The 27885-nt window shown below is 34.8% G+C and overlaps 1 protein-coding gene across 1 annotated transcript; it reads left to right on the top strand.

Moving 5' to 3' along the window:
* Positions 1 to 590: 590 nt before the first annotated feature.
* SLC6A15 (solute carrier family 6 member 15) lies at positions 591 to 27216 on the top strand (the record flags this gene model as incomplete). Its single annotated transcript, XM_079714794.1, has 11 exons — positions 591 to 879; positions 5103 to 5260; positions 5621 to 5747; positions 6777 to 6958; positions 13804 to 13914; positions 17277 to 17518; positions 17618 to 17810; positions 18691 to 18883; positions 21086 to 21245; positions 25578 to 25740; positions 26845 to 27216. 11 exons carry the CDS (start codon positions 591 to 593, stop codon positions 27214 to 27216), a joined length of 2190 nt encoding a protein of 729 aa, XP_079570920.1.
* Positions 27217 to 27885: the final 669 nt, after the last annotated feature.

The raw sequence follows: 27885 nt of genomic DNA, 5'->3' as shown, positions 1-27885 counted from the left end.
GGCATGCAATTGTGTATATAATTCTATAAACAATAAAATAAGGGATGTACTTTAGTCAGAGAGGGGAAAAAGGAAGAATTGGGAAAAAGGAAGAATTAAGGAAAAGGGTCTCAAAATTCTACTTACTTACGAATGAACCGAGTAAACATTATGCAGTGGGGTATACCTGAGATCAAAGTAGATTTTTGCAAGAAGGAAGAAGTTAGCTAAAAGAAAATGTGTGTGAAGCCCTTGTGTACTTTATAATTCTTATACTTCTGTAAATAATAAGCTCTGAAAGGTCAAGGACAGTCATATGTTTTACACTCTGTAGAAAGAGTTTGCATCTTAAAAATTAACAAGAAAGGGTCTCTGGTATTTTAAATATGTTTCCTTATTAAATATTATTGTTTTTCAACTTAAAATTTTACAGGTACCCGCAGAATATTGGACATAGAGATCCAGGATCCATAAGACTTTATCACCTTGAATCAAAGATTTCTTTGATATCCTCCTCCATCTTTTATTCCTCTCAACTAATATATTTTTAAAAAGAATTAACAAACTTACCAAAAGGGAATTTAAAAAAATACCACTGCCCTCACTTTCCAATGCCTAAGAATAGCAAGGTGGTAAAAAGAGAATTAGACGATGAGGTTATTGAGTCTGTCAAAGACCTTCTTTCCAATGAAGACTCAGCTGATGATGCCTTTAAGAAAAGTGAACTAATTGTTGACGTCCAAGAAGAGAAAGACACAGATGTTGAAGAAGGATCTGAAGTCGAAGATGAAAGACCAGCTTGGAACAGTAAACTACAATACATCCTGGCCCAGGTTGGATTTTCTGTAGGATTAGGGAATGTGTGGAGATTCCCATACCTCTGTCAGAAGAATGGGGGTGGTAAGTTTCTGTTTTCTGCTTTTTTTTGAGTGATACATTGCTGAGTAAATTGCCGTTGATTATGTCAAATAGCCCCTGTTGTTGCTGTAGTCTCACTATTTTAGAAACTATGAATTCCACTGTAAAACTAGGGAGACACTTTTGCTGGAAGTAATTTCAGCTCTGTTTTCAGACTAGGTTTCCATAGGAGCAGATGGCTTGGTATGAACACTCAAGGATTGCTTAAGGTCATAAATTCTCAAATTCTTTCTGTGGATGCTATTAACATCTCTAAATTACTAACTTTTCTAACCAGTGTTCCATCCCTTGTGCCTATCAGTTATTCACTTTGGAGAAAAGTCCTCAAAATTTTGATATGAGACGATATTGGTGAACAAGACAAGAGAGAATTTTCTGTCTGCAATTTATTAACTTTGAATTTTAAGTTGTTTCCCTCTTCAAAAAAGCAAAAATTTCATATAATTTAGAATGAATAGTCTTCAAATGCTGACCAGAACTTTGTATATCCTAGTAGAAGGAATTTAACCAGATAATTAATATAATGCCAGATAGTCTTCATCCTTAGATATTAGCATCCTTAAGATGATAATTAGCATTCCTAATTTTAAACATATTATCTAGATCAACATGATATTTAGCTTTTTGTATTTGTGCATATAATTACCAAGTGTTATTTAGTGAAAATTGTCTTAAAATCAAGAAAATAAAACCATATACAAAAGAATACATTGTTCATGTAGGATACAAGCTCAATAGTACACCAAAGTCAAACTGAACATTAAGTTAACTAACATTTGGGTTATTAAAATAACTTTAATATTAAGCTTTACTTTCTTTACCATTACTATCTTTACCATATACATATATGGAAGCTGTTCAAACAAGTGTGATTGAACACTAAATATTCTGTAAGCAGCATTTCAGCACATAAAGGAAAGACTGAATATTTTGGTCTTTGATTCCAGTTTGTGATAGTTTTGCTGACTGGACAAAAACATGGTTTTATTTTATTTTTGATGTAGTTACAACCTATATATCAAATGAAATAATAAAACCATTCATATGTGAAATGGTTTCTTTTCAGTGACTAATAGATAAAAAGCTAAGGTGTCATGGTGACAAAATATGTTTAAGGTCTTGCTTAGTTAATTCAACCAGGGACAAAACAACAGGTTTGGGGAAAAGTAGCCTGTCTGACAAATCTGCCAGAGAGGTAAGAATCAGTACATGAAGTTGGTGATGCACTACCCATCACTCCACTGAAACGGCAAGCTCCTCTAGGTAATCTTTAACATCACAGATGAATTATTTATTACATCAGCTGCAAGCAGCTATGTACTACCCTGCTTTCTGTTTCTCACAAATCATCCCAGTTGCAAGACTGGTAGAAGATGAATTCTGATTTTCAGACCTTTCACCTTATGAGCCTAACGGGCGATACTATTAAGGAAGACCGCTATCTTGGCTGAAAACTCAGGTTGCTTTCCATTTAATACAGTATTTGTCTTGGTGGAGAGCGCTAAAGGATTTCATAGTCAGTAATCAGTTGTTAGCAAAAATGGCTCCTCCTCTTTACTTTCTTTCATATGTAAAGAGAGTCAAGATGCCCTTCCTAGTATTGTTTCCTCTCTTCTAATTACAAATGCTAGAGAGTGACATTATAAAACACCAATGGGCTTTATCGTTTCAAGATGGCTGTTGGAGTTCAAAAGGCAGTACTCAGCGTGCAGTATGGCATTGAGCTGTCTGGGTATTTGACTGTTTAGTCAAACATTCTCAGGTTACCTAAATCTTATTCATCATTTGAGGCACTTTATGAATAACAGGATAAAAAGTAATAGACCAATATAAGTTGATTTGTCTGAAGATATTACTGAAAGCACAATGGTTAAGCTTAATAAGTGTTACAATGTAGAAGCTACCAGCTCAAATTTTGAAGTCAGTTTGACTATAAAGCCTGGCTGGCTCTTTCCCACATTATCCAGGTGACCATTCACAGGTTAACTTATTTCTTCTGGCTGAATTCCCACACCTGTACAATGAGGAAAACAATGGTACTTGCCCCATTGGATTCTTGTGAGGAATAAATGAGTAACTACATGTAACACGAATAGAAATGTGCCTGGCAAATAGTAAATTCCCAGTTGTAGTTTAGCTATGACTACTTTTGTTATGGAGGCTCGTGTTAGAGAAATTTGAGTTAGAAGAAAAGGCCAGGTATCTAATAGTATGTCATGTACACATAACTGAGGAAACGCTCCCAGTGAGTCCAGTCTTAATTCATTCTTTCTTTTTCTCCTAGTCATTCACACACACATAAACCAATTCACACCCCAGGATTTGAGACGTGTTAAAATGCACTTTCGGGGCTTCCCTGGTGGCGCAGTGGTTGAGAGTCCGCCTGCCGATGCAGGGGACACGGGTTCGTGCCCCGGTCTGGGAAGATCCCACATGCCGCGGAGCGGCTGGGCCCGTGAGCCATGGCCGCTGAGCCTGCGCGTCCGGAGCCTGTGCTCTGCAACGGGAGTGGCCACAACAGTGAGAGGCCCGCATACCGCAAAAAAAAAAAATAAATAAAAAAAAATAAAAAATAAAATAAAATGCACTTTCGGTCCTTAAGGAAACATGTTCAGGTCATTAGTGCCTGAATGTTATTAATCATTCTAGAATTTGAATTTTGATAATTCTGTTTTATAATCTCATGCATCAATGCTTTACATTGCATACCTCTTTGTAGATCAACTCATGTCTCAAAGACTGAAAATCAGCTGTAAGAGAGTAGAGATTTTCTACCAACTACCATGTTAAGGGAAATTTTTTTTTACTTCAATTTCTTTTTTAGAAAAACATTTATTTATTTATTTATTTGTCTGCGCTGGGTCTTAGTTGCGGCATGCGGGATCTTTAGTTGTCATTCAATCTCTTAATTGCGGCATATGGGATCTAGTTCCCTGGCCAGGGATTAAATAAGGGCCCCCTGCACTGGGAGTGTGGAGTCTTAGCCACTGGACCACCAGGGAAGTCCTGAGAAATTCCTGTATATAATAATTATTTCAGAGATATATAGATACTGAGAGAAATGATTTGAAAATAAAATCATTAATATTTAGTTCTTCAGCAGAATAGGTACCATAACAATTTGAATAGTTTCCAAAATCTATTCAATACCATTAAACACTTTTTTAAAATGAGAAAATATAATAAATGGCCTCCACTTTAAAAAGGGAATTAGTACCATCGATTACATGACCCACTTGGCAGTATCTGGTTGGACAAAACTCCAGACAGGAAATCTGAATGTAGCAAGTCCATTTTAGAAGTCATTTAATGGATAATTTGCATATGAATTCTCATGTAGAAATGAGTACAGGTTTCACATTTGACTTTATCAATTAACAGAGTCTAATATTAACATTGTCAAACTGTTCAGTATATTTTAAAGTCACTAATCATATGTCTTAAATTGAAATTTAGCTGTAAAATAATATATATATATTTTAAGTATGAAAACTTTACTACAAGGTAAATAGCACATATATTTTACAATAGCTATTAGTTTAGTCAGTCCTCCCTACCCCTTAACAGAATTTTGGAAAGCAAAAAATTACTTGTTTCCTGAAGTGAACTTTTTATATGACATATATATATATATATAGGAAAAATGACATTTGTCTGTGGTAGAAGTTCTTTTTCCTTTTTTTTTTCTCTTTCAGTCTAAGCAGCCATTTCGTCTTCCCTGTTGTTAGTTAGGAAGAATCAGTTTTAATACCATAACATCTCATTCATTTTGATTTATCAGATTTGAAATGCATGATTTAGATGAGTTTGAATAAAATTTAATAAATGACTTCATTAATGTCATATGAATAAGATTTCCAGGAGTTTGTGAAACCTATTTGAGAAAATAATTAATTTTAAGGAGGCAATTATTTTTACAAAAAATAAAGTTGGTTTACCGTTTCAATAAGATGAAACTAAAACTATTCATTGATATCCTTACTTTTTTCATAATTATTTTTTATCAGAAACTCTTTATAGCAGTCAAATTCAAGTTTCAAATACCAGAAAGCTTAAAGTAATGAAATTGCATTTTCTTTAAAGTCCTTTGTAGTTATACTATATGGGAGTTTAAATATCATCTTTCATGAGATAATCAGAATTAGTGTATTCTCTCCTGTGACTGTTGAAAATATAATCTATTTTATTTGTTCTTGTTTCTGTAGGTGCCTATCTTTTGCCATATTTAATACTGCTTCTGGTAATAGGTATTCCCCTTTTTTTCCTGGAACTTTCTGTGGGTCAAAGAATTCGGCGAGGAAGCATTGGTGTGTGGAATTACATAAGCCCTAAACTGGGAGGGATTGGATTTGCAAGTTGTGTAGTAAGTTTCCTGGTATGGTATATGCCTTATAATTTTTACAGGGTTTGTAATTATATAGTTTGAATTTAAATGAAACCTTTGAGTGTGTATTTCTTTACTCTTTAATCATGTTTTAAAAAAACACTACTGGAGCTTGCACTAATACACAAAACAAGCTGTAAATTTAAATGTAGTTCAATCTTGTTAATGCATGTTCTTAAGGTCTATGAGAGTCATCATTTTAGAAAAGATAATGTGTTTCAAATAAAAATAAAATGAGGAGGTTTTTTTTAAAGTATTAAATGGGTTTTATGCATTTCATCTCGTTTCAAAGGAAGGGGCATGAGAGGTTTAATGTAATCACACTATTTTATTTTGCAGGTATGCTTTTTTGTGGCTCTCTACTACAATGTCATCATTGGCTGGAGTTTGTTTTATTTTTCTCAGTCTTTTCAGCAACCTCTACCCTGGGATCAGTGTCCTTTGGTGAAAAATGCTTCACACACTTGTAAGACATGTACCATGTAGTGTTTTTGTATCTAAAGATCATACAGTTGGTAAAGGCAGGAGCTTTAAAGATTTTTTTTTAAATAATGTGGAAAAATCTTTCAAACTGCTACTATAACAAACTTTCCTTGACATATGCAGAAAGATAGATGTTTGGCATCATTTAATTTATCTAGCTCTTTCCAAGTAATTTTACTGTGCCCCATGATGTTAGGGTAAACAATTATAAGCCTTCAATTGTAAATTTTGACAATATTTTATTCTGTACATCTTTATTGATGCCTTACATTTTCATTAAAATAAAAAAGAGGACAAAAAGAATTTAGATTGAAGGAATTGTTTTTATGTCTTGGGTTGTTTTTCTATGGTTTTCTTATCATTTATTTTTATATCCTAGAAATATAAAGAACAGTTCCCTAGCGCTGTCCAGTAATTATAAAATGCAACTCACATATGTAGTCTAAGATGTCCTAGTAGCCATATTTACAAAAAGTAAAAAGGGACAGGTGAAATATTTTAGTTAATCCAATATATCCAAAATATTAACATTCCAACATATAATTAATATAAAAATTAGTTATGTAATAATTTACACTGTTTTTCTCATACTAAGTCTCTAAAAGCCCTTTGTACTTTACATTTACAGCACCAGTCACTCTAAACCAGCTCCATTTCAAAAGCCACACGTGGCTAGAAGCTAGCATTTTTGACAGCTCTGCCCCCAGGAAGTCAATCAGATAATTCTGGGGGCAGAAGGGGCTATAAACCTGATACATTTAAATCACCTTGACAAAAATCTCACATGTTCCTATTTTAGAAATGTGTAATAAGAAATGTCAAAGAGGATTCATGCCTGTTGACTTTATCATATTTTTGCACAGTTGAGGTTTCACTGTGGATTTAAATGCTTCTGTAGAATAGTAGTACTTTTCTAGGAAAAGTTAAGAATTGATTTACAGGCTTACTGGGGGGAAAATGGCCTCATGATTCTTTATAGTCTGAAATGATTGTGTTACCTTTCTTTCTACAGTCGTAGAGCCAGAATGCGAAAAAAGTTCTGCCACTACCTATTATTGGTACAGAGAAGCACTGAATATTTCCAGTTCCATTTCTGAAAGTGGGGGCTTAAACTGGAAGATGACCGTCTGCTTGCTGGCTGCCTGGGTTGTGGTGTGCTTGGCTATGATCAAAGGCATTCAGTCTTCTGGAAAAGTTAGTATGTTAGAGCCCCTCCTGCTTCTGCTAATCACCTGTCACCATTCCTGGGAACTATCTCCCCCACCCACTATAAATCTGTGTGGGCAAACTGCAAGTAGCACTTTACTCTCGGCAGTTAATCAAAGATTGGTAAAAAGTGGTGCTTTAAAAAATGTATTTAAATCAAGGAAAGGACATAAATAAAGATATAAGTGTTTTATAATGAAATCTAAAGTGGTTTATAATCTTTCCATATTTTATCAAGATCTGTTTTGAGCTTTTTTGTCAATACTTAAAAGTCCTTTCTTATTGCTGGTATTCAGCTGACCTTAATGTTTTTAGTTCTCTGATTAGTTCCAATCATGGAAATTGGGAAAAGTGGTAGAATAAAGAATTTGTTTATTTTATTTGTGTTATATCATTCATTTTTCTCTACTATAGGTGCTCTAGGGAAAAGTTGCATAAAATATTTTAAAATAGTCTAGTGTGGAGTGTTTCTTAAAGATATGAACATTAGGTAGTTGTGATATATCTCAACAAGGAACTCAGAGTAATATAAAAGACTAAAGGGCATGCCTGCCAGGGCAAATGGAAAATTTTATAAGGCTGTGCTTGAGAAAGACAGTAAGCGAATTCTAGATACCCCAGGAAGTCAATCAGATAATTTTTTAAAAGGATGCATTAGGAAAGTAATTATTATTCACTATTTTGCTTGCATATTACATTTTCCCCCATTATCACTGTCATTGTTTTAAAGCTCTTTACTTCTTTTGTTTGGACCATAGCAAGAACTAATTTTGGTTCATCTTCTCTCTGCCCTTTCACAACCCATCTCTACTGTTTTTTCTTTCCAAAGCATAGATCTGATCATATATCTTTCCAGGCTAACATATTGCCACTTACCATCATATATAGTAAGAGTGGGAATAGCAGTAGTAGTAGCAGCAGCAGTAGTAGTGGTAATGAATGATGATGATGGAGATGATTCTGATAATGATGAGAACAAGAACAATAACAGAAGGCAAAATTTATTACCTGTTTACTTAGTTCTAGGCACTGTGATAAGTGTTATATATACTTTATCTCAATTAAATCTTAAAAAAAAGAAAAAAAAAAACTCTAAGAAGTAATTGCTACTCTTAGACCTGCTTTACAGATAAAAGAACAAGTTTGAGAAAACAGGTAACTTGCCCAAAGAATCACAGTTAGTAAATGCTAGTATCTGGATCAAACCCAGCTCTGTCTAAATCTAAAGCCCATGTTTTTAAATTGCAACACTATAACATCTCTCACTGTGGTATATTTTTTCCCACCCAAAAGTGAACTCTTTTAGGAGAAGTCTTTCTAATTCATCTTTGCTTCCTGTTACTTCATATTTAATTAGAAATGTTTGACAATTTTTTTAAACTTGTTAATCACAGCTGATTTTACATTTACCTTCCTGATGGAACTTCTATACCATTTTTCCTTTGTAGAAATGAATGTGGTAGATAACACCATATTCTGTGAATGTTAGTGTAGTCTGTGATTAAGTAAGTTCAATTAATTGGTTCTGTTTGGTGTGTCTTCTACTATGTCAGAGCCCCATTACAGTCAAGTTATAAATAAAGGACTAGATTCCTAAGTCAAATCTAACCACATTTATATGCTTCCTAAGGTGATGTCATTTGATAGAATGAGAACCAACTATGGTCAGCCAGAGAAGTCCAAAAATCCCTCCGGTCAAGTCTTACCACCACATTTTATTTCTTCTTTGTCTGAGTATGTGTCTTATCATTTAAAGAAATACTCATCCTTTTCTTATCACAACATTGGGGATGTTTGTCTTATGTTGTGTAATATAACTATCTGGAAAAATTTAATACAATTTATAGAATACATGTAGTTTATTATTTCAACGAGAAGGCTTCAGGGAGAGGGTAGCTTTTCAGCAGACTTTGAAGAAAAAATTTAGTAGGCACAGATGGGGAGAAAGCTGTAAGTAATATCAACAAAGTTATGAAAGTCTAAATTGTGGCAATTCCTCATTCTGAGACAATGAGCTAAATATAAGAAATTTATTAGGAATAAATGTAAAGCTCTGTTTGCCTGCCAAACAAAAAAGCTTCCAAATAAACGATCACACAAATGCAGTATAGAGATATATGGTTTAAGGTTAATGAAGTTTAAGGGTAGTATGTGAAAAAAAAAACTTAGAGAATTTAGCAGCTGAAAGAAAAGTCAACTTGTGATATCCCTAGCCAAAACACACACACACACACACACACACACACACACACACACACACACAATGCTAATTTGAAACTGCATGAATTAAGACAGGAGTATGACAGTGTCATTCTCCTTTAGGTCAGGTAGGCACATGCCAGTTGAACCACACTTGTAATACTGGATTTTACTGAAATCTTTATTTTCTACTTTGTTATGGAAAATAGACATCTCAGCTTTGTGATCACAGTCTTCCAATAGTTGAATAAAAAGAGGAATAAGCCTTATTCTGTGTGGTCACAGAGAACAGGACCATGATCAAATATTTGGAATTATGCAGAGTGGCAGGATGGTGGTAAATCTTCAAGGAAAGGAAGACCTCTCAGGAATCAAGCCTGGCAACAATGAAATCAGTTGCACAGTGGTAGAGAGCTCAGCACTACTGGAGGTGGTCCAACAGAGGTGGTATGGTTGCATGTCCCTTTGTTAGAGCCTCTATGCAAGGGATGCCTGCCCCCAGGGGAAGGATAGAAATGAGAAGCTCTAGGCTTTCTTCTAATATTTTCTACTAGTACTACTTTGCCATTAGTACTACTATTGTGCTAAGTAAGTACTCTGCATACATTAGCTTGTTTAATCTTTCTAGCAGCAAGATGATCTGCATGTTCTTATCCCCATTTTACTGCAAAGTTAAGCTTAGGGAAAATAAATAATTGGCCAGAATTAAACAACTGATAAGTGGCAGAGTTAGAACTAGGCTATGAAATCCTCAAAGAGAATGACTCTTTCTGAAGGTACATTTAAAATAAACATTTTAATATGTAAGAGAGAAAAACAACTAAATGATTTCATATATTTTCTGTTTTTTAATAGTTGAGTAGAATGAAAATATATTCATGCAACATTTTGATTGATAAACTTATGTCTCTTACTGAATGTACTTACTGTGAAAGGTATGTCAGTTTTTAAGGCCCAGGGAGTCTTCAAATCAGCCAAAGAAACATATTTCATTGTTTCACTTCCAAGTTCTTAAGAAAAATACTTAAGGGTCATTCATCTACTCACTGAACACGTATTTATTGAGCACCTACTATGTGCCAGGCACTGATCTAACTCAGGAGGTACAGTGGTGAACAAAGCAGACAAAATACCTGTCTTCATGGAATGTCCATTCTAGTGTCAGAGGCAGACAATAAAACAAATCATAAAATAATATCAGGTAGCAATGCAAAAAATAAAATAAGGAGAAAGTATTTGAGGTAGCATTATACATATAGTCAGGTAGAATTTAAACTATTTTCAATAATATTATTCAACTGACAATTTTATTATTATGAGACCCATATGATTAAATAAAATGAATTTGTGTTTAAAAGCACAACATGGATAACTCTGTAAAATGCTGACCTAAGACACATCTTTAAATCTCAGAATTTAATGATTAAATATTTGTCCTTTACCTGCTCAAAGAAAAAAACTCAGGTGTGAACCTTACCTATTACTACTTAAGTTTTTAAGTGTTTAAAATCTTGACTGTTACTTTTCTCCATGTTACATCCAATATGAAATTTTCCTGTTCCTTTTTGGAGGAAGCTATCCTTATATTATCAGAGTCTTATCACTGAAGCGAGATGAGTATTAAGAACTCAAATATGTGTTGAATTAATAAATGAAATTTGAAATGTCTCATCAAATAATTAGTACCTAATTTTTAAAATACTGTAAAATAAAGGTGAGGTTTTTTTTTTGGGGGGGGGAATGTGTACAGAAAGGAAAACCTCCTATGAATTCTCTCTTAATGTACAATATTTTTGAGTATATAAGAATGTGCAAAGGTTAATAGGCCACCATCTTTATCTTCATGGAACCCATAATTTAATGGGTGAGACAAATAATGACAGCAGAATAAATGCAGTAAGATGTATAAATAAAAAGTGCATGAGAGTATAGAGCAAAGAGGCAGCCACTGAAATTAACCTGGAATTGGGGGAGGCTTCACAAAGCAGGTAACTTTTGGGCTAGAGTTTGACAGTTGAAGAAGAGTTCACCAGAATCTTCAGAGAGAGGACACTGGAGGCATGGAAAACAGCATGTGCAAAGCCCAAAATTTGCTGAGTAACCCCATGTGACTTTTACATACAATTTGTGCAGTTTGTGGGAAATGAGGCTGGAAATGTAAGTTGATTGCAGGTATTAAAGTATCTGGACACTGGTAAAATGACTGGCTGTTACTTAACAAACAGTGTGAAATATTTGAAGATTTTTAGCAGTTCATTACATCATCAGATCCTTAGAAAGATCTTTCTGGTAGCAGTGTGGGTGATGAATTTCAGGGATGAAGAGGAGAGCTGGCAGGGAAAATCGAGAGGCAAAATGAGAAGGAAGCTAATAGTGAAAAGTGACACATCACTGAGGATGAAAACGAAGGGACAGATGACATTTGGAGTCAATTGGACTCGGTCAGTTGTTATGGGACGTGGGGAAGAGAACCATATTCAGGTGTGTTAGAGTTGTTTAGCCTGGGCAAACACACATACAGGAAGAATCATTTCTTCCTTGAGCTTCTAATTTGAAATTATATTAAAAATATACTGAGGGTATACTGTATTTATTGGAAAAAATCATAATCAAACTATCCAGACTATTTTAGTGTGCAGCCTTCATTTTCACTTTTAAAATAAATGCATTAATGGAAGTCCTTTAAGTCATTTATAAGGCAGCAGATTTGAGTTCTGTTAAAAAAAACAAAACACGAAAAAGCAATTGTGCAAAGGTGAATCCATGCTTCTGGTTAGCCCCAAGATTTGTGAAGAATCATAAAAGGAATAGCTGTAATCAAGTGAGATCAAGGCTACTTGAATAGATATATAGTAGACCCACAAATTTAAAGAATGCTAAAAGTAGGCAGAAAGAATGAAAAAAATGTACTCCATGTAAAAGCATTCTGATCTGATAAAAAGAAATCAAGAAATGTGGATGAATGGATGCAATTTAAAAATTATACCATTTTTACAAATAAAAATTAAAAAAATATACCATTTTGAAATGATCAAATTATATTTCTTTACAACTAATTAAATTAAAATATAATTATTTTTAGAAAAATATGGGTTTCTAATTATGCTGAGATTTTATTTGTAATATTAATTTTTTTCTTAGAATGCTTAGTATAATTTTAAGGTATACAGAACGGTAGAAGAGGGGCAAATTATTGTGTTGACTTGCCTATTGTTTGTCTACAGTTACTATAGGATTCAGTATCTCTAACCTGCCTGAGTCATCCTCTGCTATGGCAGTTTTTTTCTCCATTCTTCCTACCCTTCCTTCATTCCTTCCTCCACAGATAAGTATTATATACGTACTATGTGTTAGGAACTCTGTTAGGTATTTGGGATTTGGTAGTGAACAGGAGAGAAAAACTCCTTGCCCTCACAGAGCTTATATTCCAGTAGGGGAGACTGAAAATTAACAAATAAACAAGATAATTTCAACAGTGTTAAATGCTGTCAAGACAAAACAAAATAATATTATTGAAGGTTCATGGGGCATAGAGGAGGGCAGATGGGGGTATATTGGATGGGAAAAAGGCATCGCCTTATTCTGGGTGTTCTAGGTAGTCTTGAGAAAATGAAGATGAGACGTAAAATAACAAACAGGAGCGAGTCTTGGACAGATGAGGGAGATGAATACCTCAGACTGAGGGCACAGCCTGCTCTGGCCCTGAAGCTAAAGAGCTTGGTTTCCCTCGGCGCTGAAGCTCAGCTGGGGGAAGAGTGGCGGGGCAGGCAGGTAGGCAGCCTAGTCTAAGGCTTTGCAGGACAGAGGGAGAAATTCACCTTTTACTCCAACTGCATTAGAGATCCCTGGAGTGGGTTAAGCAGGGAATGAGATAACCTGAGTGGTAGCTTGGAAACTAGAATATTACAAATAATGCAGAACTACTTCTGGATGTTTGACTTTAGCAAATGGATGGGTGGTGGGAGATGGAGTTGGGTGGGGACAGCTTTGGGGGAAAATCGGGAAAGTTTTGGATGCCACATGGAGATGTCAAGGAGGCAGTACATGTCTGGTTAGGACAACTGCTTTTCTATGATAAACATTTGCTCAACTTTAATGATGAAACTCCTGAAGTAGAATGTAAAATCTCCACATTATTATTCAAGTTCTGTAGGAGCCTTAACAGGACCACTCTCTACTCCAGGAGCTTTATAGAATTATAATGGAACTTTGCTTAATTAAAAACAAACAAACAAAAAAAAGGACTTTTTTTTTTTTTGCTACCTCAAACAATAAAGTAGAAATTTGTTAATGAGTTAGGGTCTATTCATTTCTCTTAAATATTGCTTGTTTTGTGAACTGTAAGGAATCAACACTATTCAAATTACACCATACCTATGGACTATTTAAAGGGGGGTTAAATAAGGAAAATTTTCTTATTTTTTTTTTATATCTCAGATAGAATCTTAACTAGTCACATTGAATCAAGGCTATTAAGCCACTCTGATGTGACGGCTATGCAAGGTATTAAAAGTACTATCATATTATAAAAAGTGTCACTTTCACGGTATAGAAGAGAACACATAATCTTAACTATGAAAAAGAAAGTAGTCGTTAGTATGTCTCACCTTTTTTTAATCTTTCTTACTTTGCAGATCATGTATTTTAGTTCTCTGTTTCCGTATGTGGTACTTATATGCTTCCTAATCAGAGCACTCCTTTTAAATGGTTCAATTGATGGCATCCGTCACATGTTTACCCCTGAGGTATGTACTGTATTTCTAGTTAAGGCTTATGATCACAAAAGCCTTATGTTTATTGTTAAAATGTTCCCACAGTTAGATTTAAGGGATAATTGTTCTAACCTATGTGCACTAGACTATTAAATTACAGCTGTTATGTTAACCAGCCTAGTAAAACCAGAGCTTTTGGGCATCTATAATTATATCCATCTCTCTCCGATTTTAAAGGCCCCATTAGTGAGCTTCACTATTTAAACTTCAAAAATTCCTATATTATAATTAATTAACTTCCCATTTTTACACTGGTACATTTTAGAACTTTTCAGTCTTTACTCTTCCTCCTCTATTTCAGTGGTTCTTAACCTTTTGACATGGACCCCTTTGAAAAAAAATTGATAATGGAATTTTCTTACCAGAGCAAATAATGAACATATTAATTTGCTTAGTGTCTCAGGAGGTTGACAGATCACCTAAAATCCATGGACCCAGGTTAAGAACCCTATTGCCCTCTAAATCCTGTCTCAGAGAAATTCAAGGTTTCTTACTTTGTTTCGTTTTGTGGTTTTTGTATTTTCTAGAATAGTACTTAACATTAGTGCATTTGGGAAGTTCCGTAACCTTTATAAATGGGTATGCATTTTAGGAAAATTCTCATTAGGTTTCCTAAAAGGCTTGGAACTTAGACTCCGTTGTTTAACTTAGAGCTGACTTGATTAATCAATCCTTGTGGACTTGTTATACTGATTTGACAGGAAAAATCAAGTTTGAGGTGTACATATATTTTGGTTATACACTTACACTTCACATTAGTTTGCTAACTCTATCATAGGCAGACAACGAGTTATAAAAACACAATTTCAAAATTAGCTCAGAAATTGGAAGTTGTCTGAATGATGACTGTGCAGCCAAGCATGGTGCTGAGAGATGTGGGCAGAAGATTTTAGCATCCTTGGAATTGTCACTCCTGGCAGCTGCCTTGATACTGTGTCACAGAGGCTGTGTTCTTTGTGTATCTGTTTCCAACGTGGTGTTCATTCTCGAGTAGCAAAAATGTTGACACTGTGATCTGGTTTTCTCGAATAGTTCAAAAGTTCTGTTTATCATTTAGAGTTGTTGGAACTCCTCAGTGAATAATTAGTTCAGATTTATGAATTTCAGCTACATTATAATTTAAATCAGCCTCAGATGGGCCATACTTAGTGACCAACATATTTATATTTGCAATATCAAAAAAAAAGTTCTCTGAGTTAAGAACAACTAGCTTTGATGTGAATTCCTGGAATATCACCTCTCTCTGTGTTGGCAATTATTTGTGACATAATTCTAAATATTTAATTTAAATAGATACTTTAGACTCTAAATACTTTGATACGATGCTTTTACATGGTCCCCGTATTTAAAACTGCAGCACTGTTAATATTTTAAACCAGAACTGGAGATAACTATTAAAATATAGTTAATTATTTCTTCTGCTCACTTTTCATGGACTGTTGATAAGATTCTGTATTAGGCCACTGTAGGATGATAGTTAATAACGATAAAAAGTTGTCAATAACTTTTTAATTTACATTATTTATGTAAGGGAGAAAGTACCTAAGCACACGAAATATTCCCAGTGAATGGAGATTTAGTTCCTGAATTGGAAATAATCAGAATGTCTTTATTACCTAGGTGTTGTCTGCCATCTAGTGGGCAAAGTAGAGGTAGACAGTTGAATGAGTGTATTTTACTAGATGGGTATCAACCGTAGAACGGTAATGTAGCAGCGATAGTCAATAAAGAGTATGCATATTTTAGTTAATTGAAAATAAATTACAAATATAATCATGATTATGTTTAACGATAACATTGCATAAGTTTCAGTAATAATCACTAAAATTAATTGAACAACATATCCTAATGTTTGAGAGCTTATGCATTTTGAAATCTACCTGTGTTCATATGTCAGCTCTACCCCAGGAGTACTGTGTAACCTGAGGCAGGTTACTTAACTTTTCTAAGATGAAGATAATATTAGCCACAATTTCATCGAGAGTTGTGAATATTAGATGAGATCATCCATATGAAGTGCTTATCAGTGTGCCTGCCACTATAGTCCATGTGTTAGCAATTATTGAGGACTTCGAGGGCGGCAGGCAATGTGATAAGTAGTACATGTCTTTTTTTTTTTTTTTTTTTTTTTTTTTTTTTTTTTTGCGGTACGCGAGCCTCTCACTGCTGTGGCCTCTCCCGTTGCGGAGCACAGGCTCCGGACGCGCAGGCTCAGCGGCCATGGCTCACGGGCCCAGCCGCTCCGCGGCATGTGGGATCTTCCCAGACTGGGGCACGAACCCGTGTGCCCTGCATCGGCAGGCGGACTCTCAACCACTGCGCCACCAGGGAAGCCCCAGTAGTACATGTCTTGTTACTCTCATCTTTCAGTTGAGAAAGCTTGAACTCAGAGTGGACAGGCCACCTGCCTTAGGTTGCACTATTTTTAGATTATTAAGTGGCAGAATCAGGCTCTGAAAGTGTCTATGTAACTCATGTTCTTAACCATATTTGGCATTGTTCCCAATAAAGGCAATTTCACTGCAATGGTGAAAAGAGATAAAATACCAATTTAAACACTACTGCTACTGAAATCAGACTTAACTGTTTATTGAGGTCCGTGCCAGGTATGGCTAATATTAATAGTTCCATTTAAAAGGTTTGGTTATATACAGTGATAACTGTTTAAGAAGTGAAGCACAGTTTCTTGAAATACATGTTCAGCACAGATTCCAAACTTTAGAACTTTGGATCTGAAAAGGTCTTAGCGATGATATGGTTGAATTTCTTCTGTTTTCAAAGAAAAGGCTTTCAGGAAACTACTCAATGAATGAATAATACCTATCTGAATATGCAAAGTACAAATAGTTCAGCTCTACCCAGCTTATAATTATTATCTGCTTGGCTGTTAGACTTCACCAGAAAACACAAAACTTAGGGTATTTGTTAAATAATTATTTAACTTTTATGGCTAACTGATTTATTTTGCTTTGGAAAGAAAACAAAGATATAAATAAGAATAACTGAAGATAGTTCATTTCTCTCTCAAATACTCCTTTGATGATTTGTCTTAAAGATATTTAAAAATTCCAATATAAGTATTTTCTCCGTGTATTTAAGTAACATATCTGTCTAAAGTTTCAATAGTCTATAGCCTTTCTTATTCATATTCCTTATATTATTCCTAAATGAAAAATTTGTTCTTTCTACTTAAGAACAGACTATCCCCCTGTTTTAAGTAATCTTTTGGTGCATAAGTGTCATTATGATATATTTAAACAATAGAACTGATTCCTTGTAGATTATTCTGAAATATTTTCTTGCAGCTGACTTATATTCTGTTTAATTTTAAACAGCTTGAAATAATGCTGGAGCCCAAGGTCTGGAGAGAAGCTGCAGCTCAGGTGTTCTTTGCCTTAGGTCTGGGATTTGGTGGCGTCATTGCCTTTTCAAGCTACAACAAGAGAGACAACAACTGCCACTTTGATGCCGTCCTGGTGTCCTTCATCAATTTTTTTACTTCTATCCTGGCAACATTGGTGGTGTTTGCAGTTCTGGGCTTCAAAGCAAATGTCATAAATGAGAAATGCATTGCAGAGTATGGTTGTTAATTTCCTTTAGCTTTTGATGGCATAATTATATTTAAAAAATCTCCTTCCCAAACCCATGTGTTCATTAATGTTGTTTTACTTTTCAGAAATTTGGAAATGATCATCAAACTTGTGAAAACGGGCAACATTAGTCAAGATATTATTCCCCATCATATCAACTTTTCAGCTGTTACTGCAGAAGATTATCATTTAGTTTATGACATCATTCAAAAAGTGAAAGAAGAAGAGTTTCCTGCTCTTCATCTCAATTCCTGTCAAATTGAAGATGAGCTAAATAAAGTTAGTAGGCTATGTTTATGCGATAAAATAATTCTTATTAACTTAAAATATGCATTATCCAGAAGACTTCTTTTAGGAAAATGATCTTTAAAATGCCTGTGGAAGATCATGCTGTTTCAAAATTCACATTCTTTAATTCAGAGAACACATTTTCTTAAATCAAAAACGTTTGTTTTACTTTGAAAAGCAGCTTCACTGATTAAGCCACAATAATTTAAAATATGGATATAAATTAGGTGATTTTCATCCCAGAAAATGAAATTAGCCTGATACCTTTCCTGGTATAATATTTAATACAAAACTTGAATTACAATTATCATTTACATATTGTATGGTTGTTTGGACACATGAATGATATTAGCCCATCTTAATAATTGTGTTCAATAAGTCATGATTAAGTCCTTTTTCTAGCCACTGTCATACATTTTAATAAACACGACATAGGTGAACATGAATCAATAGCCTTGCCTCTCTTTACATTGGCAAAAAGGAAAATATAATGGAGAAATTGGCTGTTAATCACTTGCTTTAAGATAGCTAACTGTACTTGAGACTAAACATAAAGAATCACATGCAGGAAATTATGGATGAAGCCATCATTAACATAAAAATCTTGAATTCTGTAAGGAAAGATTTAATTACTAACTTACTCTTAAAGTTCTTTTAAAATTTTGGTCTATCTGCTGTTTTTATGAGATAACACGATCACCTTGAATTTTGTTTAGAGGCACAGTTTCTTAGGAGACAACATGGTATCAGCATGTTTATCTCCAGTAACTCCCCTGCATTATTCAGAGTCCTCCTGCCCTTTGCAACTGATGTATATAGCCAGCACTTCATATTGCTCTGTATTAACGTGGCTGTTTTGTATATCTTACAGGCTGTTCAGGGGACTGGTTTAGCTTTTATTGCCTTTACAGAAGCAATGACACATTTCCCTGCATCTCCCTTCTGGTCAGTGATGTTCTTCCTCATGCTGGTAAATCTAGGGCTTGGCAGCATGTTCGGAACCATTGAAGGGATCATCACACCCATTGTGGACACATTCAAAGTGAGGAAAGAAATTCTCACTGGTTAGTTTTTATGTATTTGACTTTTCATTGAACAGATGTGGCGGGCTGTTTTACCCTTGGTGAGAGATCGGAGATGGAAATAGGAAAAGTGTTTATTATTAATGTCTACTTATTAATAATACTAGTATATGTTATTTAGGGATTTATTTATATAATATGTAAATGACATATTTAATACAGATTCTATTAATTATTAGTGATCATGTATTCTATTACTCTTTATTAGTAATAATGTCATTATCATGAATTACTGGCTCTAGAACAAAGTCACAGAATGTTCATGTATAATTTTGTATTCAACTCAGATAATTATAAAAATAGTAGTTCAGGTCATTGGATTTTCCAAAAGTGCAGAGCTGAAATTGATAAACCTAAATTGAGTTCTCATATAAAAGAGCAATTGTAGCTTGATAGAAGTTAATATATCTAGGTAGAAAAGACAATAACACAATTTATCAATATTGATGGTTGTTAAAAGTCCAATCTACAAGTAGTTATTAAAGTACTGGTTGTGTGTTGCATGGTCCTCACATTTGAGGGATATCAAGGATATAAGAGAAATTACAACAGAGATACAGAGATACAGGAGAGCCTCTCCTCTAAAAAGAATAGGACTGATCATTAAAATCAAGGTGGGTAGATAAGACTTGTACCATGTAATATACTGATAGCATGATAGGGACTTTACCTGTTCTATGAATTAAGATGCAGCAGAGGTCATCTAAATATATGAGGGAACTGTCAGCGAAAGGCATGGAAATTGAATTAGAAAGGGGAGGGGTCTTCTCAAGGGTCAGAGGATAGAGTTCATAAACATAGCCAAGTAGAGACAAAGGAAGCAGCGAGGAAGCCAGCCAGACCAGAGTGCAGCCACAGTGTTGCTAAGTGATGCAATAATTGTCTGTTCCTCTCACATCGTCAGCAAAACTCTCAGTGTCTTTACCACTTGGAATACACTTTCTTCCTATCTACCTTATACTATAATGTAATTAGGAGAGAGTGAGAGTGACACAGGTTGTGGTTCAAATCCAAGCTCTGTTACTTGGATCCTGAGACTTTGAGTACAATTTGCTGTGACAAGCATTCAAATATTTCAATATGCATTAGACTCCAAGTGAATGCTACTTTTCCTTTTCTATAGGATATGTTTATATATAATATTCACTTATGTACGATGTAACTCATACCACTAGCATAGCGCTTACGAGATGGAGGAAATGGCTTAATTTATCCCATACTTATTGAGATTTTTAGGGAACCCCCATCAGATGGAACCCCCGGGATGTCTTTTCTCCCCTTGTGAACTGCCCTTACCTGCTCCACTTCTTTCACTTTTACTCACCTCTGCTAAAAGCTGTTTGAGAAAGAGAACACAGTCATCTTTTATTTTTGAGGGTTTCTCTACCAACGTGCAAGAGAGAATAAAGAGTCTAACAAAAATATGGGAATATTATATGGATTCCAGAATTCTAAGTTTCTATATTAAGGGTAGCTGGTTAGAAGTTTCTGCATCTTTCTTCAGTACTGCTGCAGAAACTCCTTTTATGGTCCTTCTTAGTTACCTGGAGAATCAGGTTGCCCAACCCTGTCATAGTTGTATTCCAAACTAATCTGTTTGGGCAATATCAGGACGGAGACGTGGATTGCTGCTCAGGCAAGGTCTCATCAGAGTTTTTTCAGTTATGCTTTAACAATAACCATATTTCAATCAGATAGAAAAATACATGTTATCATAGTCTTATTATAAGCTACATTAACCTCATTATTAGTTTCAAAATTCAGTATTGCTTCCAAAACTATAAAACATTCTTAAAAGTAGAAATGATCCACGAACATTTGCTGCCTGGAAAGGTCACTTTGCTATTAATAATGAGAAGAAGGGTATGGAGATTTATACTTTTAATATATCCTCAGTTTTGCCTCATTTGTTATCTGTGTTTAGTAAACACGTTTCCACAGACTCGAGGAGATGAGTTGAGTTACTGTCTTACAATGAATTCATATTAAATATGGGGCTAAATCCAGGTAACTAATTCCCAATATGTTATATTCCATGGTATCAGGAAAGGTATCCTATTTGTATCATTGACAACTTATAAAAGTGGAAACAAAATCATTGTTTGCATATAATAACTTATAATGAAGTTTAAAAGACTTGACTCTGAGTAGGGCTTAATTTTGTTATTTATTCCTTTTGTCCAGTTATCTGTTGTCTTCTGGCATTTTGTATTGGCCTGATGTTTGTGCAGCGCTCTGGAAATTACTTTGTTACAATGTTTGATGATTATTCTGCTACCCTGCCTCTGCTAATTGTAGTCATTTTGGAGAATATTGCTGTATCCTTTGTTTATGGCATAGATAAGTAAGTATATTCTCTCTTATGCATTCATTTTTCATCTCTATTTTGGAAAGACCAATTGTTAATACACATCTCATTTAGAAGAGGAGGGAAGTGACTAGAGGGAAAAATTCCTTGCCACAAAAATCAAATCTTTTGCAGGCTCCTCTTCATTCAATAATTTTAACTAAGTATATCCCCTTATTAGGTGATTAGATAGAATAGTGTAGATGGTAATGTAGTTTAGGATTTTGGAGCTTTGATTTAATTCTGGCTATCAGATAGGAACTTCCAAGGTTTAGAGCATATTGGCTAAGTTCCAAGAACCTTATTAAGTTGTTTTGAGCTATTGTTACAGATAAGAAAATGCAGGTTTAGTGAGACACTAAGTGACTTGCTCATCAGACACGTGAACAGAGGCAGACCTGGGATTCATAGCCATTTTTGCTTAACTCTAAAGACTATACTTCTAATTACATTGCTAACCTGTTTTACAAGAGGAATTTTATTTTGTTATGCTATAAAATGCCTTATTTTGTCATGTTACACAATGTTTTATGTAGCAGGCCAATTTTGGGAAGTGGTATATACATATGACGCTCCAAGATATATATGGCATTTGCTGTACATAAACTTCATATTTATGTGGAGTCATGACTCCATGAGATGCTTAAACCTCTGAATTATATACCTGCTCGGTTTGAAAAGTATATATACTTGGGCGTGAAATGAAGCATTAGAGTAGTCTCAGAATAAAAAAAGTTTCTGGAGGCCTTGTCCAATATTTTTTAAAGTTGTTGTCTTTAGTTAACATATATGGATTAACTAAAGGTAATAAGACCATCAAGCTTATTAGAGGTCTCTGTGAAGCAGGAATAAGTTCATTGAGGACCAGAGTCCTCTTAAACAACATAAAGAACATTATTGGTATTGAGTGAGCTTTGCGACAAAACTTAAAGAATGTTTTTATTACTGGCAAAAGCTCCAGGCAAGGAAAGATAGGGGAACTTACATTTAATGATCATGTACTATATAGCAATAGTAGTAATAGCTGTATGACATGCATTTAATGTTAGTCATTATAACAATCTGTGGTAACTAATATCACCACTAATATTTCCTAGATGGAAAATTGGCCCTACTTGTACAGGAGGACACAGTAGGTTAGTTGCAGAGCCAGGACTTTAATTTCAAAACCAGGTATTTCTACACTCTACCAAGCTACCCCCAACTCCTAACCTGCACTGTGTTGGAATTTGACATTGTTATTGGACTGATCTATGGATCAATAAGACCATAATATAGATTTCCATTTAGACAGTTCATCATTTACAATACGCATAGTAGTAAATATTTCTTTTTAGTAGTTCCTAAATAATAATCATTATAACAACAGGAAGAAGAATACTACTAATAATACTTGCATCTATAAATTTCTGCTGTATGTGAGGTAGTGTGCTCTGCATATGTTGTCTATGAGTCTAACAATAATCCTCCAAGATAGGTATTATCTTTTTTGAAAATGCCAGAAATTAAGCTCAGAAGGACTAAGATATACATTAAAAGATGATGGAGCTATGATTTGCAACCAGGTCTGTTGGTTTCTAAAGCTCATATTTTGTCCTACGAGCAGAATTAGAATTCTCCTGTCTAAAACGCTCTCATTTATTTACTTTCCCCTCCTTTAAATGTCGTAGCAACCTTATATTCTTCCTGTTCACCTTCAACAGTGTCATGAGCTCAGTTCTCCTCTGCCTTCTGCCACGTTTACCTACATTTCCAGACACAGAGTTGAGAGAAAGAAGCCTTTCAAAACCTAAACTTTTGAGACAGTAAATTCAAAACCAGAAAAAGAAATATTGGAGCACAGCAAGTTAGGGATTAGGAAGAAATATGAATGAGAGGAAACGAGAAGGAGGATCCTGTAAAGCTGAAAGTGATGGCTGCATAGATTGTATTTTCCTGAGTCTCCTTTTAAAAATGAAAGAGAAAAAGAATGACTAGAAAGCAGAACTAAATACCCATAAACACGGGCAAGAAGATATTCCTGTGAACCCTCAAATATGGAAGATTGGGGCAAACCACTGGCAGCCACAGGACCTGTGTGATATCACTTCCGTGTGGGAGATGGAAGAGGATATGCAGCTGGGCTTCTGACAGCTTTCCAGTCACCCCCAGGTCCTCCCTGCAATGTGTAGCAGGCTAATCGGAAGACAGTGAGCTAAACTGGGAGAAATTCTATAGAATCTTTGCCCACGTTTTTCGGAGTGCAGAGGGACCAAAATACAATAAGATCATCAGTGCTGGAGCAATCTGGTCTCTAAAAACTCTTGAAATGAATAACCCAAAGTTCTCTTCCAAGATAAAGCTCTTCACTGAAGAAAAAGTGGTGGGAGCAAAACCTGAGTTGAGTAGGAGAGAGGTAGTAGGGGCCGTGGAAAAGAAAGTCCAGGTCAGTATGAGGAGGAGAGCAGAGGAAAACAGAACTGAGAAATTCTGAGGCCGTCTTTTTTGATTACTTGGCAAAAATAGAGAAGAAAGGCCCATCCCTCCCTCCTAAAACACACAGGAGAATTCAATTCACTTAACTGTGGCCAAATCTTAAGAAAAGTTTTTCTTTTTCTTTTTTTTAAAGAGGAAAGGAGCAGAGTAAAATCTCTGCAGACAACAAAAGCACACATGCAAAATAGATGGAAAACTAACAATACTTCAAAATGAGTTGAAATAAATGTTTAAAAATGACAGAAGCCACAAAAGAAGAGCAAAAATCAGTTATTTTAAAATTGAGAATTATAATAATTAGAGAAAAGGAAGATTTGAAAACAGAGGTGATAGAACTCAGGAAATAATTGTAAATAAAAGAAAAACACTTAAGAAATGAAGATCAAATTAAAAAGAAAACAAAAATGATAAGCACAGTGCCTAATTTCAGAAGAATTAGAAGCTAGAAAGGAGGGATGCTTTTGAAAATCAAGGAGAAATAACAAAGGATTTAAGAGAAATAAATAAACACAGTAGTTAAGCAAAGATGATTCAGCATATGTACAATGAAGGCCTCTAAAAACAGTAGCCAGAGCAAATGCTAAAAACTATAATTGAAGAAATTTGCCTGAAATAAATAATTTGAATGTTGAAAGGGCAAACAATATACTTGGAGAAATAGACATAAAGGCCAACATGAGGACATAGCCTAGGATGTTACTACAAGACAAAGAAAAAGGGCATCCAGGCAAAAGTAATACAAAACAAAACAAAGCAAAGAAGATTATTTATAAGAGAAAAATCTAATAGTCAACAAAATTTTTGTAACAATATTATGTAGTTAGATATATGTATGATTCTCAAGGAAAAAACGTAAGCCACAGATTTTAAATTCAGCTGAACTGACATTCAGGTATAGTGACCACAGACAAACAATTAGAAACATGCAAGAAATTAGGAAATATAGTTACTACAATCTCCTTTTGAAGAATCTACGAGAGAACTAGGTTTAGACAACCAAGAAGTCTGTAGAAACATTAATACAAGGGCTGGTGGTTGGGCAGTAAATATTTATCTCGAGATAAACATTAAGGGATGTAGACTAGTATGAAATGGCTACATGTTCCTGACAGTGTTAACATCATACAATTAAAAAGGCTGAATTTTACTTCAGGTAAAAAGTACCTCAATAACCTGACTCAAAAAAAAAAAAAACATGTAAGTCTAATCATTACTAGGTCTACGTGTTAATTCATGGGAAATAGGAGGATCAAATGCTCTTGTGAAGCAAAACTGTGGGAATGCAATCAGCCAAATACAGACTGTGGGACAGAGTGACCAGCTGATTCAACAAAAAGTCAGAGGAAACGATGAAGAGATGTATGAGGAACTTAGAGATGAAAAATGGTCTGAGAAACACATACATAAACTGCAATGTATGGACCTTCTTTCAGTTGAAATAAACAGACTACAAAAAGAAATGAGAGGTCAGATAATATAAACACCAACTGGATTGGATGATACTACATATGGCTAATTAAAAAAAAGAAACAAGGAAATTTTAATGTATTGCAAATATTGTGTTCATAGAGTAGAAATCATCAGTTGGAGGAGACTTTCCAGTAATTGACTTACAGGGACTTTCTCCAAATGAAAATTACAGTAAGCTGGTTCCATTTTACTTTATAAATGTTCTTAATTTATAAGTCATCTTCCAATATGACTTTTAGACTCAGTGTAAAATGTCATAGGGTATCATGGTTAACCCCCGTCAAACCATGGATATAATGCATATTTTAAAGGACATTTAATTTACCATGTTTTAATATAGCTATATTAACTTGAGGAATAATTAGATTCCTTCGTTCTATTTAGGTTTATGGAAGACCTAAAGGATATGCTGGGCTTTGCTCCCAACAGATATTACTACTATATGTGGAAATATATTTCTCCTCTAATGCTATTATCACTGCTAATCGCTAGCATTGTGAATATGGGATTAAGTCCTCCTGGCTATAATGCATGGATTGAAGATAAGGTAAAATGCAAAATAAGGAAGGTAGATAAAAATATACATAAAATGTCATTTTAGAGGTTTTTGCTTTTTTCACAGTATAGTTTGCGGTTAAATGAATGGTGTTGCTTTTATGTGAGGATCTTGAGATTTTTATGTTTTTTTGGCCCCAAATATGTATGATTTTTTTATATGTTGTGGACTTTTTTAGTACATGAGAAGTACTGACTTGGTCCTCATTAAAGTAATTTTATTCATGTCACCATAGATGAACCAACTGGGCCTTTGACTTTAGAAAACATATTGATCAAACCACCAGAAATATTTTTTCCTGTATAAATTTACTAACTTATATCTGAGATACTCTAACAATGAAACTATGCATTAGCCATGTATACATAATTTAAGTAAATACTGAAGTAAAGTTTTGCTATAACTGTTTTATATTAGCCATGACTATTTCAATTTCTATTCTCATGTTGCTTTAGCTACATAGTAATGCAATCTTAAAGTACATATTAGCAGTTAGAAAATCAGAATGCTTATTTTTCAGATACCTCTGACCTTTATTCTATGGTCAGTAATTCTACATAATAACAACTAAACTCAAGACTATTCTAAGCAAATAAGTCTGTTATCCCTTACCAAAACCCTTGGGGCCAGATGTAGTTCAAAATTTAATTTCAGGTTTTAGAAAGATAATGTGGCACATGTAACAGGTAACTATTGCTTAGTAACACATGACCCCAAACTTAATGACTGAAAGCAGTGATGATTTATTATTTCGTACGGTTCTGTGGATGAGCTGGATGATTCTTCTTTGGGTCTTGTGTGAGCTAACTCATACAGTTGATTAAACTTGGAGAGCTGGGCTCTATGTGAGCTTTCATTCTTGGTTTCTTACAGGCATTATGGACTCAGGGCAGCATTCTAAGACACAAAGGCAGAAATAGCAAGGCCTTTAAGGCTTTGCCCTGGAAGTTGCTTACTGTCACTTCTGCAGCAATTCATTAGTCAAAATCATAAGACTAGCCCAGATTCTTTTCTTATAAACCTGAGACAAATATATATATTGTCATGTCCCTGCAGAGAAAGAGATTATTAATAATTATTTTTTGGCTTTAACAGGCATCAGAGGAATTTCTGAGCTACCCAACATGGGGAATGTTTGTCTGTATCTCTCTGATGGTCCTGGCAATACTGCCCGTCCCAACTGTCTTCATCATTCGTCGCTGCAACCTTATAGACGATAGTTCTGGTAATTTAGCATCTGTGACCTATAAGAGAGGAAGGGTTCTGAAGGAGCCTATAAACTTAGAGGGAGATGATGCAAGCCTCATTCATGGAAAGATATCAAGTGAGATGTCCTCTCCAAATTTTGGTAAAAATATTTATAGAAAACAGAGTGGATCACCAACTCTGGATACTGCTCCCAATGGACGATATGGAATAGGGTACTTGATGGCAGATATGCCAGATATGCCAGAATCTGACTTGTAGCTGGGGGGCAAAAATCAGTGGGATTTTATTTGGTTCATTTTTGTCAATGAACATTGGCTCTACTAAGAGAAGCGTCAGACTTCGCTTATCAGAGGGCGATCTCAGGTGCTCCATGGCTGTGATCTTTAATCCTAGCAGTGTATGTAAATTCAACATGAGCATTCCTTTGGATTCTCTGGTTTACATTTGCACAGAAAGAGCCACAGACACAGTGTACAATAACTGAGGTCCATGTTGGTCAGAATTTTCAAAAATACCTTTGGTGGTTTTTTCAAGGATTCCTATCTCTAAAAACCACAGGTGTTACCTCAGTTTCTAATAATTTCTGGATGTCATGGTATGGGCAACTCAAAAATGGTATACTTCAAAATTTATAAGTTTGCCTTCAGGGTAACCCCCAGGGTTCCAATGACCAGTTCTGTAAGTTGGTGCCGCTCAGCACACTTCCATGAATATATTGTGTAGATAGGCTGTACTTATTTTGGTAGCATTGATACCTTCTTAGGCAATTAGTTGAAGAAAACTGCAAAATATTTTCTTATGTAATAGCTGTATAGAGCAATAGTATCAAAGAATAAGAAGGCACTAATGCTGGGATGAAAGGTGAGGTTCTGAGGTGACTGGGGACCATGTGTGTGCTGGCTGTATATTTTGTGTACAATATTGTGT

This window comes from Hyperoodon ampullatus (genome assembly GCF_949752795.1).
Source record: "Hyperoodon ampullatus genome assembly, chromosome: 11".
NCBI lineage: Eukaryota > Metazoa > Chordata > Mammalia > Artiodactyla > Ziphiidae > Hyperoodon > Hyperoodon ampullatus.
The sequence above is the reverse complement of the archived record's forward strand: the minus strand, read 5'-3'. Positions and strand labels throughout refer to the sequence as shown.